General features: G+C 40.0%; 2 protein-coding genes across 4 annotated transcripts in view; one reads left to right on the forward strand and one right to left on the reverse strand.

Moving 5' to 3' along the window:
• IMMP1L (inner mitochondrial membrane peptidase subunit 1) overlaps positions 1-5,420 on the reverse strand; it is a 31,194-nt gene extending 25,774 nt beyond the window's left edge. Inside the window, exon 1 of one of the 2 annotated variants that reach the window (XM_053389956.1) lies at positions 5,321-5,420. The gene's annotated coding sequence lies outside the window, so the exon portion shown is untranslated. Of the gene's footprint in view, positions 1-4,620; positions 4,718-5,320 lie in introns of those variants that run through there. The other variant, XM_053389923.1, reaches the window with a different exon arrangement.
• ELP4 (elongator acetyltransferase complex subunit 4) overlaps positions 4,736-17,942 on the forward strand; it is a 148,081-nt gene continuing 134,874 nt past the window's right edge. The window contains exons 1-2 of one of the 2 annotated variants that reach the window (XM_053389901.1): positions 4,736-4,996; positions 10,124-10,159. In XM_053389901.1, the coding sequence (XP_053245876.1) occupies positions 4,804-4,996; positions 10,124-10,159 (229 nt within the window). In that variant the 5' untranslated portion in view covers positions 4,736-4,803. The remainder of the gene's footprint in view (positions 4,997-10,123; positions 10,160-17,942) is intronic. The other variant, XM_053389891.1, reaches the window with a different exon arrangement.

Raw genomic sequence — 17,942 nt, forward strand, 5'->3', positions numbered from 1 at the left:
TCTAGCATTAAAGTACTACCAACTTCTTGATGTAGAAAAAGGGAAGTCAGTTCTGTGGATAGCTTTTTCAGTACAGCTCTTCTTACCAGAAAGCTACCTATGAGACTCATACATACCCCACCACATGAGAAGTTACAATAATGAATAGTCCTTTGATGCTAGAGAAACAGAAACTATGTGTATCAGTGGGAAAAGTTCTAGAGACCTGATGTCAGATCAGAGACTCTCATCTTTGCCATGGACTCTTGGTGTGGCCCCAGGCAATTCATGCTCTCCAACTCTTAATTATCTATCACTAATATGGGAGTGAAAGTCAGTTCAGACATCCAAAGGAGGGGGAAAATATGAAGCATGAATGGTATCTCATAGTGATCTGCTTCACAGTGTCACCTGATTTCCTTGTGTGCCCGTACACACATGCATATGAACCTGCATCTTGCATGTGTTCATGGTAACAACTGATGTTAAAATAAAAGGCTTGATAATAAGCTTCTAAAGCACTTGCAGTAATAGTAATAGTAACAGTAGTACTGGTAGTAGTACATGCTGTTTCACAACCTGGCAACTTGAGACATGTCTTTGTTTGATTCTTGGAAGTCATAAAAATGTAAAACAATTATAATGCCCACTTTCTGTGCTCATTTCAGCCTGGAGAAAAACTGAAAAATATGGGAGGGAATCAAAAAGGGTAGAGCCCAACACACGGGAAAATCGTATGCATCTAATATAACCCACAAGAGCTCATGCTATACTAACAGTGCAATTCTGTACACATCTACGCAGAAGTAAGCCCTACTGAATTCATGGGGACTTACTTACTTATACTATATATGACTGCAGCCTAAATTGTTAAGACATTGAGATGCTACTAGATTATCTGCAGTTTATCAGAAAGTAAGTTTTCTTAGGCGAGAATTGATCCAATCTATTCTATAGCTTACAAAGATATAGTTCATTATGAGAAAATAATTTTCCAGCACCAAAATTCCTAATTTTCTCCTCATGTTAGATATTCAGCTAATTTGCACCAAGCTAGGATTACACCATTTATATTATATTATTGAAACCTTGGAAATAATAGTATGCATTTCTTTTTTGTGTTCCTTTTTAATATTCAGGAAGCTTTTAAAAGTCAGCAATAATTATTTTAATCTATGCTCTCTGTTTTTCCTTGGGATGGTTCCCAGAAAGACCCATCTCCACAATACCATCTATTGTTTGTACAATATGGCCGCAATCCATAGACCCAGCAATGAGATGGAAGACATCAAGTTTGCCCAGGGAACTTTGATTTTCCATAGCAAATAGTGGACTAGCACTACTTGTACACGCCAGTCTGTCTTTCTGGAATGCAGCCACTATAATTAAGTTGGCACTTATAATATATATATAAATCCATGTATTTTTCATGAAATTATATGACTTAAAAAAACAAAACTTCAGCCTTAACACTTCACTACACGAGCAAGCTTGCAATTTGGATGGGTTATATCCGTGCAACAAAGAAAACAATACAACAGGTTTGAAGCACCACAGAATACCACCATGGTCAGGATCCAAGAGCTAAGAAACAACTTTTCAGCCTCTAATAATATGCACAATGACTTGGGAGTAAGCTCCACTGAACATGGTGGGTTTTTTATTTTTTTAGCAGCAGCTGTCTGTATGGCACTTTAGAGGACAGGTTCCTGCCCCAAGAAGCTTGCACACAAGAAACAACACAAGAAGGGAAGGCAACAGGCAGTTGTTTCCATTAAAGGTGCTTAGAGTTACAGGCCCAGTTGCAGTAAGGCATGAGAAGTAGTGGTTACATCAAAGGCTTAACAGAAAAGGTGGATTTTGTAGAGACGCTTGAAGAGAAGTGGCATCACACAGGCATTCGGGGAAGAAATTCCAAAATGCCTATGATTGGGTGGCATGTTATGGAACTTGCTGGGTGCAATGTGTTTTCAAAATGTTGGCTTCTGGACTGAAGGTACAAGATTTCTCAAGCTTATCCCCTCTTTGTTTGTAAAAGGATTAGGAAAATGAAGCCATCATCTTTGTACCTGTAGTCTCTGACCCATTCTATTGAAGTACCTAAGAACATCTCAAGAAGCTTGAGCTCACAGCACAGACACTTCAGGGAGCTGTACTGCATGGCTGGTAGCATTCCTTGTCAGATGACTCAACAGTTAATCTGATTTGGTGACTATAAAACTTTAATCAACAAAATCCAATACTATTACATTCCAGAACTGATGAGAAAAGAGGGTTTTGTGTATAAAGGACAGGTGCCGCTAAGAAGATTATTTAAAATAGCAATGTAACTGATGACAGTGCAGGTGTTACCCCCTCCACTAAATCATCTGCTTCTCTCCTTCAGTATGGGAAACAATGATGAAAGTATTCAAATTAGCATAGCTTTGTGAAAATAAGAATTATAGAATTGTATAAATTCAAATACAGATTTTAATATTTACACCATATGAAAAAAGAAACAAAATGTCTCATCGTGCTAAAAAGTACCTTATAGCATTAGGGTATGTTAAATTTTGTAACTTTCAAATTTCAAAAATTAGGGGTGCTAAAAAGTTGTAACATGACTTGGGAGTTCAAAAGATATTTTGGTTAAATTAATATAATTTCACTTTGCTTGGTAAGTAAAATGTGTGTAAAATTGCATAGAAATTGTTAAAAAATGGTTACCAAGTACTTGCAGTTATATTTAATATTAATATTATTATCATTATCATTTAGCATTACCTGACATTTTCAGAAGGTAAAACTAAAATTCCAAAAGAAGTTTATGTGCTTCTTCTTCATGCAGACTTACCAAGCTAAATCTTGTCCAATCAAAAAATAATAGCGGATTTTAATTCCTCACACCCAATAACATATTTTGTAAAACTAAAGAAATTTGCAAAAAAATAAGTTTCACCCCCTAAACTGACCTTGCATCTAGTTGCAACCTGAATTTGGAATGTATTGGCCCATACCCATTAGCAGATAGGTGCTTATGGTTTTTTTTTAAATTATTTATAACTCAGAATGTACACCACAGATCAGGAAAGGTCTCACCAAAGCCAAGAGGAGGCCAGCATGGTTAATGAGCAGAGTCACGGGAAATATTAGAGGCAATAAGGCTTATGTCAGGAAACGGAAGTATTTTTCCAAATGAGAATAAAAAGGAATGTGAACTATGGCAAAAGAAATGGAAGCAGATACTAAAGGATGCAAAAATTTGCACAGTGTGTTATTGAAACATTAAGGCCAACAACAACAAAATATTTAAATACATTTAATACATTTAGGGTATTCTAAAAGAGAAAAAGGAGACTGAAGCTGAGGGATTCTTTGCACTGACTTCGGTGTGGAAGATGTTGGACAGACCCCTGTGCCTGAAGTAATGTTCTCAGGAAGGGAAACTGAGGCAAATAGTGATGGCAAGAGACAAAGTTCTTATTGGCCTAGATAGAATAAAAATTTAAAAAACCCAATCTTTGGGTCCAGATGACATTAACACAAGTATTCTTAAAGAATCTGGTGATGGGAGAGAAGACCCAATAATCTTCTGAAGCAGTCACATCTGTCGATGAAACATTTTTCAACATTTTGCCAGCACTCTATACTTGTCCGTCCCTGTGCACTTTCACTAGTGCACTGATCTCAACAGAAGATATACTTTATATAGCTGAAGGCAAGTCCAGGTTCAAGAGTTCAGAGCCAATGCATTCGTTAAAATGCAAATGGAGGATGCTTCAAATTGCTCTACAAGGCAAGTTGTAATGGCCTATTGACCCACCCCGTGGACCAGGATCCCACCCTTTGCCACCCTTCCCTCTCCATGGCCTGCAGCGGGGTAAATATGAAGTGGGAACCCAATATGCACAACAGAAAGGTATACACAAGATTTCACTGCCATATAAGGCAATTTAAATTGGTATCCATGTACAAGTTCCAATGGGTTTCCACAGCCAAGGTCAAGCAAGTGATTAAGAGTGCTACTCTGCATTAATCCTGGAGAGCTAACGTGGCTTTTCCGCCGTGTAGCCAGAACCTTCTGAGTCATGTACAATGAAATCCTCAGAAACCTCTTGCACCGAATTACAGTCTTAACTGTGCCAGGCACCAACCACCCACCTTCCCAATTGGCCTCACCAGCATTAGCTGGTAAGCTAACACACACGGAAAACAATTCGAATAAACGACTTCACTGCGGCACGATCCAATGCATGCTTACTCTCCAGTCAACCCCAAGGTGCCTTGGAGGAGGGGAGGGCGTTACTTTCGTGTAAGTATGCACAGAACACCAACACTTTAGAAAGTTAAGTTCTCATAACGAGCCAGGTGGGTGGAACGAGGTGAGGGGGCTCCGGCCCGCTCGTCACAGGTAGTAGCAATTATTTTTCCCCACTCCCCCAGGGTCACACCACTTCCTGCACCTAAACAGGAAGAGGGACGTACAGTATACTGTATCTCGTTTCCAAATTTATTTATTTATTTTTTTAAAAATAGCTTCCTCAGAAGCGTCCCGTTGCCTAGAAAGGCCCGACTGGCACTCCCCTCCTTCACGGAGCGCTACGAACGACACCTCTTGCGGACAGGCTCGCGAGCTGCCTCTTCCTGCCCTTGACTCACCTGCCTGGGCCAGAAGCCGCGGGGACCGAGAGCCCTCTTCGCCTACCCCCAGCCGACGCCACTGCGCCTGCCAACAACCGGCCTCCCCATTGGCTCGTCGCGCGTCCGTCCCCCCCTCCACCCGCCCCGCCGCTCCTCCTCCGCGCCGGTCGCCTCTTCCCTGTCAACGGCGCAGAAGCTAAGATGGCGGCCTTGGCGACCGGCGGGCCGGCCCAACAGCAGCAGAGTGCCAGGGCAACGACGAGTTTCCAAAGGAAAGGGCCGGATGGAGGAGGAGGAGGCGGCCGCTTGGCCGTTCTGCCGGGCACCCGGCCCTCGGTCCGGCACGGGCAGCTGCTGCTTTCCAGCGGGGTCCCCTCTCTGGACTATGTGCTAGGTTGGTGCCGGCAGTCTCCTGACACGTCCCGCCACCTCGCCGTGCGGGTTTCGCGGTAGTCGAGCGGGCTGAGGTGGCCTCGGAGGGCAGGCGAGGCGAGGCGCTGGGGGGCTGCCTGGCTCCCCTCAGTAGCAGCCCCTCCGAGCCCCAGAGCTGCTTCCCTGCTGACTGAACCGCTGTCGGGCTCAGTGTGCGCGGAGGAAAGCAGGGAGGCTGCGAGAGAAGGGGAAGCTAGGGCGGGGAGCGGGACGGATCCGGCCGCCTCGTGCTGGGACAGGGCTGTGGGTTCGACCCCGCGTTCCCACCGAGCCCCGTGGTACTTACTCTCCGCTGTCCCAGGGGGCTGGTATTCCGCCCAAGGAAACTTGAGGATGCTCGAGGAGAGCATGGATTCTTGAAATGCGCGCGGAGCCTTGAGGATGGGAAGTGGAGTCAGTCCCGGCAGAGCAGGCATGGCTTTTTTTAAAGAGACGTGCCGTCATCTACATAGCCACTGGCTGGCTGTCCTCCTTTCGCGTGTTTCCCCTTGCTCGCTTGCTGATGCCATGCCGTCAGGATGGCGTTGCCTACGAATGCCTTCTCGCATCAAAGCGTCCATGAATACAAAGCAGCCTCACGCAGCAGTTTCTGTGTAGAGGCTCTGTGTAGGTCTGCTCAATATCGAATTTAAAAGAAACTCGAAAATCTAACGCTCCAGGGCACATAGTAGCAAGATACGAATGGATTGAGTGGAACCCAGCAGTATTCAACATATCCATGTAATAGCTGCAGCGTGCACCAGTTTCACCCTGCAGACCACCCTCAGCCCATTTGACTTGCTGTAAAACTTCTTGAATACTGAGTTAAATGTGCGTTGTGTTAGAGACTGGGCATGTATGTTTAAAAAACTGTGTGGGAGCAATTAGTTCTTTTATTCATTCGTTTTTAAACTTGTGCATCCTGCTTCATACCCAAAGTGCCCAAGTGGGTAGTTTCTGCAAAATAAACATAATGGAGTTGTTTTAAAGCTACTATAAAGTTGGTGTGGACCTGATGTGTCTGCTTGGGAAACTTCTGACACCTCATGGTAGTCACGTTGAAACTTCTAAAGGAGTTGTGCACTGTGTGTGCAAGTTATAAATAAAACACAATGGTTCAGGTGTAAAATGATGCTTAAGGCCACTTGGTTTATATGTGCAGGACACCATTTGAATCCTATAAATTTAGTCCTCACTTTTCAATAATCATACTTGAAGCCAGTGGGACATGCGCATTGTGGTCAATACCTTGGTTTACAATTAATTTCTTTTTCCTGACACTTAGGGCTTTCATTTTGAATCTAGCTAGAACTTCATGTATCTCTTTATGTTCAGATATGAGTTGCATCATGCATCAGGTCTTTTATCTAAAGGTGGTCATTTCATGGGCTCACAGATTTGGGAATGTAGTGGTTTGGTGGGATGTCACTACCATAGGGAATTCCCTGCCATCCTTTTAAGGGAAAAGGCCTATGAGGAAGTGAGTGATAATTTAGTAGGAGCAGGAGTTGCTGCAATATACATTAGATGCGAGAATTGTTGTTAAAAATGTGCCCCGAAGGAGGAATTTCCCAAATGCAATTCACTTATAATAAACAACAATTTGAGCAGCTAGAATTCTACCCCTCCTTTTTTCTGCTTGGCAGTGGTACTATTCCAGTTTTGTGGTTTTTCTGTGTTCTGTGTTCCCATTTCTGACAGAACAGATGTGTGAACGGGTCATGTGGAAAACAATATATGACTCTCACTCTAAGATTCCCATGAGTACACATATTTGGTTATATATTAGCTTGGCTGGGCATGAGTTTGGTAAGGTTTGTTGTGAGTATATAGATTGCAATTCTCACATCAACAAACACCTTCAAAAGTGTAATGCACTAATCAGGCCTTGGATGGTCTGCTTGATACAACCATTGTACCAGATTAGATAAGACATGCTCTTCAGACAGAAAAGAACGGAAATAAAAAATTATCACTGATTCCATCTCATTTTATCATCATTAGGAAGGGAACAGTTGCTAGTAGATCATTTTAATGCTTACTCAATAGGAAAACTGTTAGCTGAACATTTTTTACAAATGCCATTGGCTGCACCCCATCTCAAATTTTGTATTATTATAATCCTTGCTTCTACTTAATTTTTTTGTGTTATTTTGCCTTCTCCAATATATATATAATCTTTAGGTGGGATGAGATCATTTTGGGATCCCCCACCCTGAATGATGCTGCCATTCTAAAATACAAGATCTAGTTCTTCACATTATGAGGCCATTTAAATTTCACACATGACCATGAACACATCATTCAGAAGTGATTTCAGTCATAACTCAAATCCCATTTATTTCAATAGTAATGAAATTCAGCTAACTTGGTCTGGTTCCAAGCTAGGGCCATTAGCTTAAAAAAATTATGTATGTACATTTATTTTGCATTTTATATGCTTTACCACAAAGGGCTTAGGGGTGTCCACAAAGGTCTCCAACCTTGTGGGGTGGGGTAGGTTAATACAGTCATAACTCGTGTTGCGTTTGCTTCAGGTTGAGTGTTTTCAGGTTGTGTCCCGCGGCGACCCGGAAGTACGGGAAAGGGTACTTCCGGGTTTTGCCACTCACACATGCGCAGATGCTCAAAATGACATCATGTGCAGAAGCGGCGGATTGCAACACGCACAGACGCAGGTTGCGTTCTGCTCATGTTGCAAACGGGGCTCTGGAACGGATCCCGTTTGCAACCAGAGGTATGTGCGACTGGCACAATGTTACCAAGTGAGTTTCACTGTTGTGTAAAGATTTAAACTTGGATCTCCCTAATCTGACATCTACCAAGTAGACGGTGTCCTTTGCCATCAATGATCCTGTTCCTGTTTGGCGATCCCAGATGTTATCATCATCATCATCATTAACTAGTCTGTTTCAGATAGAGTATTTTGTCTCACTCCTCAGTGTGTTCATTCCTATACAGTTCTTTCATCCACTTACTACTTATGGATGCCCATTTCTGTTATTAGACTAAGAGTTCTAAATAGCTTAGAAAAAATGTAGCATGATATATATATTCACAATGTATTTGTGGAATGCTTTCCCCATGGAAATTCGCCTGGCGCCTTCATTATACACCTTCAGGCGCCCGGCAAAAATGTTCCTTTTTAACCAGGTCTTTGGTTGATCTGATTGACATCCTATGCCCTTTTAAAATGTGGCTCTTTGTGGGGGGGTATTATTATTATATATATTATAGCTTTTATGTTGATCTTTTCTGTGAACTGTCCTGAGACCTCTGGCTTTAGGGTGGTATATAAATTCAATAAATAATAATAATAATTTACATTATTTCATCTAATGATGTCAGTGTTTCCTTACTTTACAAACAGTATATATAAACAGATGGGGAACCTATGACTCTCAGATGTTGAATGACTACAACTTCCATTGTTCTGGACTGTTGGCCATGCTGGCTGATGGGAGTTGATGTCCTGCAACTTTTAGAGCACCAGGGGCCCCTTATCACTGACATAACTGAATAACTTGGGGTGGGAAATGACGTAAAGGAATGCATCTGCCATCATCGTATAATGAACAAATAGGCCTTTCTGTGATGTTGGGCTCCTAATATTTCCGTATTTTTACTTTCTTTTCTCTGTCCTAATTCTTCATAGTTTTGTTTTTGCCTCTGGTTGAAAGTTTACCTATTTCTACACCAACTTAGGTCTTCTAATTAAAGATATTTTACGTACTTTGTGTGTTTTGTTTTTTGATACTAAGATGACAACCACTGCCATCAGAATACCTCAGCTAGATGTACCCAGAGAATGTTTCTTTTGTATTTCATTATTTCGGTATGTTGGCTTTACGTACTCTGGAGATATTGTTGGTTGGGTTCTGTTGGGTTTTTAGCACCTTAAGCAGACCTCTGTTGCTGGTGACTGAAAACAGCTCTGTTTACTTTCAGCAACATAGCATTTATTTGGAATCCATAACCATTCAGTCTAGAGCAGTCTTAGTTCTATAGAAAGCTCTGCAACTATTTTTAAGATTAAAAGATTTACAACTCGGGAAGTAAAACATGAAATAGCATACTTGAAAGAGTAAAATACCATACCCACCCTTCTTATCCAAACATGATAATAAGAGAAAGTACAATAACTATAAACAAAAGGTACATGCAGCTAAACCACTGAAGTACAAAAATATTACTTATCAGTCTTTTAGTCAAGATTTCAGTTTACCAAAAATCCAGAAAAAGGCATAATATAGACAGGTGTCTTCTGGTATCCAGCTCCTCATGTTATAGTCCAGGTCCCAGGCTCTTTTCTTCTGATGGAGGGAAAGAAGAAAGATTTAGGAGCTGGCTGAAGATGATAAAGATGCCCACTCATCAAAGGGGTTGATTCAGCTGATCCTATGCTCTTATGAGATGGGTACCACTGTGCAATGCTGTAAACTCATTATATGTTCATTTAGGCTCTATCTGAGCTCTTTGTGCAGATATGCTGCATTGATGTATGGGTTTAGCTTTGCTTTGCTGTTCTCTGCACTGGTGCAGGTGGGATGTGGGTTGCAAGGTGGAGGCTATCACCCTTGCACTAGTGTAAGATAACTAAACAAAAATAAATTCTAATGTATTCAGTTGGAATGATTCCAGATAAATGTGTAGAGGACGGTAGCCTTAATCAGTATCCTATACACAGCTGAGTCCATTCCTGCAACTACTGGTAGATAGTTTTGACTCATGATAAATGCAACTTACTGAATTAACTGTACCAGGTTCTTCAAACACTTGCTCTAATGAGGAAGGATTACTTTATGTGTGTAGAATAGTCTTAATAAAACAAAGGAATGTTGGCTTGTGACAACACTATTAAAGTACTTGCGTTTAGTTATGTAGAGCTATGCAGGATCTTTTCACCATATTGTGAAAGTAATTGTAGTGTGTGATATATAATTATATGCAATATATAATTATTTAATAGTGAATTGTAAGAAGTATTATAAAGGTAATTAAAATGTTTTTCATGTTACATTTTTAACTTCCTGTATCACCTTTCCTTGATACTACTAATTGTTGGAAACATTATTATGCATTCTAATTTCTTAAATTAATTTGTTCCTAGGTGGAGGTTTGGCAGTTGGAACCCTTCTCCTTATTGGTTAGTATGAAAATTTCTAATACATTTTACTTACTAGCAATTATATGGTCATGGCATTATCTTTTTATTTTTTCAAGTGTTTTAGGGAAAATGTAAGAATGGTTTTTCTAAGGAGTTCCTTCTAAAAGATAATGCCGGACTTGTTGTAAAGAAAACATTAATTTATTTCACCGTGGCCGTGTTCTCATGTCATGTTAAACATTGATTTACTACATTGTGCGCAAGCTGGAACCCTCATACTTCCCTCTTCCCACATGGCCAGAAGAATACTTCAGAAGGTTTTTCTGTCATTCCCCCTTAAACATGATTTGTCATTGTGCCTGAACTGAGAATAATTAATTATGGTCAGTTAATTTCAAAATGAAACAGTTTCAAAACACGGTTTCTGGAGCTGGCAGGTTTAAACTAATCATAGGGTCATAGTCAACTAAATAGTTGTGCTAGCAGAAGCCATGGTAAGGATACATGCTAGTGCAGTGGAAGAGGGAGGGAAGGTTCCACCATGCAAAGAAAATTCTTGTAGTAATAGAGCTACATTGAATACAACCCATAGTTATTGTGAAGCACAGTTCCTGTTTCCAGCACAATGATGCCAAGTGTCTCCCATCATAGGTTTTTTCATGTAAAGAACTGATGGTAGATTTTAAACCCTTAAAAATATAGAATTCGGGGAGAAAAGGACAAACAAACAGAGAGAAAGATAGAGAGAGCTCATTGGAAGGAATAAATGATCTTCCAAGTAAGGATGAGCACACACTTCCTATTAAAATAAAAGTAACCATTTTCCACATAAACCATGGCTATCACAGGATTGTGTTAAAGCAGGGGTTACCAACATGGCACCTGTGAGCACAGTGGCACCCCAATGTCTTCCCCTAGGGCCTGTGGACTCTATGCGCCTGCTCCAGCCCCCTTGATCATGGAATGGTGAGGATGGTTGACGTCTTCTCTCTTGAGAGCTGAAGGAGGAAGTTCAAGGAATGACCCTTTCCTTTCAGATTAATTGTACTGGATCTGATTTTTACCCAGATTGCACCAGATTGAATCTGGTGCAGGGGGGGAGAGGGATGACCAGAGGGGTGATGACCATGGCACTCATGCAAAAATCCAAACATGCCTATGGGCATAAGTAGGTTGGCAACCACTGTGTTAAGCAGTTGTTCACATAGTGTTCTTATATTGATCAACTAATCCTATATGATCAGAAAGGAAAGCTGAAAAAATGCAGGTAAGGTAAAAACAATAAAGCTTCTCAAAAGTTACTTTAATATCTCTAATATGATAATAAAAACAAGGGGCAATATTCAGAACCAGTGCTTTTTTCTTAAAAAATGTTTAGAAGTGCTCTCATTTTTACTCATGAAAATCACCTTTTTATAGTTCAAATTGGGAAAAATAAATACAGTAAACGGACAAAAGTACAAAGATTCGCAAAATGTTTAGGGGGGTGTTCCCCTGCACCCCCCCGAAAAAAGCACTACTCAGAACAGTTTTAAATAATTGCTTCAGCAATTTCAGTCTTTGATTTCAGTAGGTCATCTCTAAGAATAAATACTGGTCAATGTAGGGATTAGATAAAATTGTGAGATGTACAGTTGTGGCCGTGTTAGTCTTAATGCAGGAGATGGTTACTGTATAGTGATTGGATCATGAAAAAGTGCATATGTGTTCGTAGATAACCAGAATTCTTCACTGAAATTGCTAATCAACTTGGATCATTTAAGCTTGTGTGGGGATAGTAATTGAAAACATGGAAGTGGTGGTACTTCAGTTCCTAAGACTTTAATTTTTGAATTATATGGACTATTTTTCATACTTATTATGTGTAGAATCTGTATCTTGGATGTTGGTTTTAAAACAAGTATAGTTGGTATTCTAGTTGAATGGCCTGTCATTATACAGACAACAGTAACATATTGTTATGAGATCAGTCTAGACAAGCTTTCTGTATCATGAGATTGAAGCTGTCGGAGTTAAGCCTCCAAGGAGGATATTTCAGTATTATACTCTGTGTTGTTAAAAGGTTAGGTTCTTTTTTAACAGTCTCAAGAATAGATTGCATCACTTCAGTATTAAATTCCTTATCAAATCAAATGCTCATCTTCATTATTTGATGTATATTATCCTGCCTAGTTTAGGAAACTAATAGTAAACTCAAGATTATTAAATGTCTGTTTCTATTGTTAAGGTTTTCTGAAGATTGCATAACAGAATGGCTTCAAATCCTGTTAAATACTATTTGAAATACTACCTGAATGCCATTTGTATTTAGCTTGATAACTGGGTTCTGGCCTAAGGTGGCTCACAGCATTGTTGTCAGCCCTTCCCCCCTCCCTCCCGTCTAGGGATTTTTTTTTTCTAAAGGAGAAAAACCCAGAAATCTAGCTCATATGTAACAAACCATTGCTTGTTGGACCCATATATCCTGGGTCCAACAAGCAATGATTTGTTATGTTGGGAATGTGAAACCCTGTTTTGCATGGAGCACTCAGACCACAGTTTCCTGGTTAGGATGTCACAGCAAATTACGGTAATTAAACAAACCAGGAAATCTTGTATTAAACTGGGCATGTAAGAGAATGTGAGGTGGAGAGTTGATTGGAAATGGGACATTGGAATTAAGCCAGAAAGAGAAGGAGAGAAGAGTTAGGAAATACACACACTTGTTAAACATGGTAGAAAAATAAGGCTGCAATACTTGGCACGCTTACCTTGAAATGGTCCCCGCTGGATACAGTGAGATTTATGTTGAGTGAACCTCTGGGGGATTGTGCTACATAAGTGAGTCCTATGTTGTAGGTGAAGATTGAAGCCAAGTTCCAGATCTGAAAGAGCATTCTACTAGTTTCTAGAAGAGAAATTGTCTTTTAATCAATTTCATACCAGTAGGTTGATACGGCAGCAACTAGAAAAAAATATGCTAAAATGTATATAACTTCTTAAGTATGATATCAAACATATAATTGAAATAACCCATGCTTAATTATATTAAAAGGCCTACAGTGTTGCTTCAGAAACTTTTGGACTGTGACCATTTCAGAGTTGAAAAATAATTGCCTAGAATCTCTTCGTATGTTTTCCCCACCATACTAGTATTTGATAAAAGAAGGGCATGTTCAGGAGGCCATCCTTGCTAGGCCACAGATTACAAAAAATAGGAAAATTGTGTACTTTTTTTCTTCTGCCTTTGTTTTTTGATAAAACAAAGATTCTTTGATTTTAAATTGTTACTCGAGTTTCACTTTTTCCAGACTCTGTGACAGCGTTATCACAGAGCTGAAAGTAAAGCTTCATTTTTACTGTATTAATACACAGCTGCCAGTGTTTGTTTTTATCAAGTTTTACCTACAGATACTTTGGCAGTCTAAATAACCATATAGTTTTATATTTTATTTCAAAAATATTATGTATTTTATTGAATATGCAAATTTCCTAAATTGAAACTGCATTCCAGTAGGAAAACCTTGCATAAAAATTTAAGTGATTTTTTGTGTGTCTTTTAATTGGGAGGTTAAAATTTTAAAAAGTTAGGTTACAAAAGGGTTTTGTTTAGTAGCTGAGGTCAAGTTTTTATAAAGCTAAAACTTTAACATGAGTAAAGGCAGGACCATTCTTGTTCAGTCTAAGCCTTGGAGCAATTTCAGCTATTTTAATTAGCTACCATTTTTTTGTTTTAGGTATGCAATCTAACCTGCCTATTAAGGGTACTCATCACTTGTCAACATAATTGACTTTATCACCTTTTTGAAAGTTGAAAAAGGTAATCTCTAGAAAAGTACAAAACAGTGATTTGCTAAATATAATTATACAAAATATAACTTGTCAAAATTTACCTTCCTGCTGAATGGCAGTGTGCCAAGTATTGTAACATATATGTTTGCTAACTTTGTTTTGGCATGTGCTAATTAAAAACAAGTGACACAGACTAACCTCCCCTGAGCTTAATAACTACTATGGACATTAGCAAAATATTTTAGATGGAATTTTAGATGGTGGGAATGATTAAAATAGTCTTATCATGTTACCTACAGCACTTTAGGTAAGATGTTCTATAACTTAGGAAATGCTCACCTTAGGTCATACTATTAGACTATGTGAATGCTGATGATTTAATAAATTAATAATGATGGGTTGTGACAGATTCTCAGCAGCTCTAGGGCAACCTGTCTAGACTATCTGCACTACAGACTGTCATATTTGCAGATATACTGCATTCAATTCTCAACCATAGCTTTCAAAGCTTGTTATGTTTAGGGGCTTCTAATGATAGTACTGATAATTTTAAAACGTTTAAGTAGTCACATTTGTTGTTCTGTATTGTGTGTAATTCAGTATTATCTGTTTATAATATCATGCTCTGAAAAGAGGCATATAAATTAAAATAGATTTATTGGAGATCCTGTACTAAATTCTCACATAATTTACGTACTTAAACTGTGAGTAGATACAGCAGACTAACAGTGACTTGTTTTTCCTGCTCCTGCACCAATTATAGCGTTTAGTCTCCTTATTTTTTTCAGCTTCTAATATAGCTTCTAAATAGATTAAGAACCTCCATAATAATAATAAACTGAGCCAGTTGCATATTCAGAACTGGATTGCACCCCTTCTGAAATAACAGGTTTGTAGTTTGTGGGGTGATCCTGGATGTTACTCAAGTCTCTGGTAGCCTCAGTGGCCAGGCCTGCCTTTTACTAGTTGGTAGGCCAACAATGGCCATTCTTGATTAATGTACTGGTAACCTCAAAACTTGGTTATTGAAACCTGCTCTTGGTTTTTGCAATGTGGGACTACCCTTGGGCCTGGTCCAAAAGCTCCAGCTGCTGTGAAAGGCTATGGTTAGACTGTTGGTGGGGATAGGCTTAAAAGCTTGCACTGGCTGTCCATGTTACCAGGTCAAGTTCTGGGTTCTTGTATTCTTTTACAATGCCATTAACAACTTGGGTCCAGGATACCCTTCGGACTGCCTGATTCCTTGTAACCCTGCCCAACCACTGAAATCCTCTGTTATTGGTTCCCTGTGACTTAGCTACATGGCTGTGGGCTGTGCATTCAGTGTTATGGGCCTAATTCTGTGGAACTTCAGGTGCTTGATGAGGCTCTTTCTATTTCAGTTGTCATTTTAAGAAAGCTTCCTGTTTTTATGAGTAATGTTAACTGAATTTATCTACTATAGAAGTTTTATAATTTCTAGGTACCATGCTTAAGCGGTGTATAAATAGCTGAAATAGAAAGGAATGTGTATTTGCCTAAAAAGAGACTTAAAATCAGTTCTGTTGGTTCTGTTTTAAAATGTCCCATGCCCTTGGAGCTTCTTATTATGTGTTAGAGGGACAATTCACATGAAAACCAGTTTTTAAAAACATTAAGGGACAAAACTGTAGCATGGAAGTTTCTTCCCAGCCAGTCAGATCTATGGCAAGTATTAGAGAAGTGCTAACGTGCAGCCAGAACATGAGCATTGACTTTGGGGGACTGCTTCCTTTACCCTCTTAATGAGAAGTTGCCACTGGGTGTACATGTGCTGGGTATTAAGTCCTAATCAAAACCACAAGAAGGTGGAGCTATATGGCAAGTATCATGGGTTGCAGGAGTAACTGACATGGTGCCCATGTTGTAGGGCTTCAGTTGCCGTCATATTTGACCATGGTCCTGCTTCCTGGGGTTGATGGGAGTTGGAGTCTAACAACATCTGGAGGATGCCACATTGCCTACACCAGCCTTAACGGATTTGTGGATCTAGAGCTTTTTGCTCAAAAAATGTATCAGCTTTCTGAGTTTGTGTTCCCATGCGGCTTGCTTTTTCACAAGGATATATTGTATAAATAAGAACATGCTTCACTTTCTGATTGTTACTTATATTGTATGGTAGGGAAATGCAGGAGCTAATTTCTGTGGTGTCAAAATACCTGTAGCAAACAATGGGATTCAGAGTGGGGGTGGGGGGAGAATGGTCCAGGCTGTGTAGGCTTTGAATAGCAACATAAGTACTGAAGCTGGGAACAATGGCTGCTATCAGAATAGCCCCATATGAGTGCACTTTAGATCTTTTGAATAAACAAAAGTTTAGTGACCTAGAAATGAATCAATAAAAAAAGCTATTCTCTATGTGACAAATTGAATAACTGAAGGATTCTTAGAGAAGCATTGACTCTAACCATCCAAGATACATTGTTTGTGAAGGTTTTCTGAAACACATTAAATCCTTTGAGCACTGTAGCAGACAGTGAGGTGTTCTGTATTTAGGTTGCTCACTGTTTACTCTCACTGAAAGTGTAGCATTAGAGGAACCAAAACACTTATTTTCTTACAGCTCCTTGTTCTTTTGGAAAACTTGAAAACCTAACATTGCAAATGTGAGCTATAAAATGCAGCCTGGCTCATTTAGTAACATAGCAAATGTTATTGCTTCAGTATTGTTTGAGACCAATTGCACTGTGTTTATCTAAACCTCAGCTGAAATATTTTTCTTTCAACTAACTGTTATTGATGATTATCAGTATCAAAATTATTGAGCTAATAGAAACAAATAGCTCTATCTTAACTAATAAAAAAAATTGCAGCCATGTCCCATTACTAATCAGAGTATCATTTCATGTTGAAATGCTGGAATCAGATTTTTTTTCTACAACAAACACTGATTATTTATTTAGTGCATTCTTATTCAGAGTTTCCTTGAAGCTCAGGACAGTGTACAGCACAACAACCCTGTGAGGTATCTTAGGCCAATAGATCATGACTGACCCAAGATCACCCAGTGGGATTACTGGTTGAGTGGGGATTTAATTATACACAAAATTAATGGGCAGGTTGTCTGTTCCATCTGTGCTGGATTAGTTTCAATTGTTGTATCCTGAGGATGTGGGCAGGCAGCTTGAGAAAGTGTGGCCAACCACCTGCACATTTCTTAGAGCTAACTGTAGGGGGTGGATCCAGGGAGTGATCAATGCTTCACTGGAGCAGGTGGTACCGTCCACCTACAAGGAGATGGTGGTGTGTCGCCTCGTTGGATCAAGAACTGTTCAACAGCTATTGTTCAGCGGTGAACATCAGCTTTTGGGGCAAGAGAGGGTGTGGTGGTCCAGCTCCAGGCATTCTTGGAGGAAACTGATTATCTGGAGCCATTCCAGACTGGCTTCAGACCCAGTCATGGCCCTGAAACTGCTTTGGTCAATCTGGTTGATGACATTTATATGAAGCTGAATCAGGAGAACTGGAGTGCATATTATATTCAGCTCTTTCTCTTTGTTCTATATAAATCAGGAGAGGTGGTTGATGTATAAGATGAGTGCTTGGAGGCCGTGATGGGCTGGATAAAGGCCAATGAATTAAAGCTGGATCCTGAAAATACAGAGATGTTTTGTATCCAAGTTCTCAAGTCCTAGAGGTGAAGAGACTGCATGTTCTTAGAATCCTCTGGAAGGAACAGTTTCATAGCTTGTATGTGCTCAGTGGAGGCTCAGGTGGCCTCAGTGGTTAGGAGTGCCTTTTCACACCTATGGCTGGTTTACTAGCCACAACTCCTTTTAGACAGAAACAACTGATTACTGCACTCCGTGCTCTGGTAACTTCCAGATTAGATTATTGCAGTGTGCATGGAGTTGCCCCAGATTTCTAGCTGGGGTTTCATTTTAAAACAGGTGCATTGCCAGTTTGTTTCTGGGCCCTATTCAAAGTGTTCACTTTAGTGTTTAAAGCCCTAAGTCATGGGTATGCAAACTAAGGCCCGGGGGCCAGATCCAGCCCAATTGCCTTCTAAGTCCGGCCCATAGAGGGTCCAGGA

This window comes from Podarcis raffonei, chromosome 1 (assembly GCF_027172205.1).
Source record: "Podarcis raffonei isolate rPodRaf1 chromosome 1, rPodRaf1.pri, whole genome shotgun sequence".
Lineage (NCBI taxonomy): Eukaryota > Metazoa > Chordata > Lepidosauria > Squamata > Lacertidae > Podarcis > Podarcis raffonei.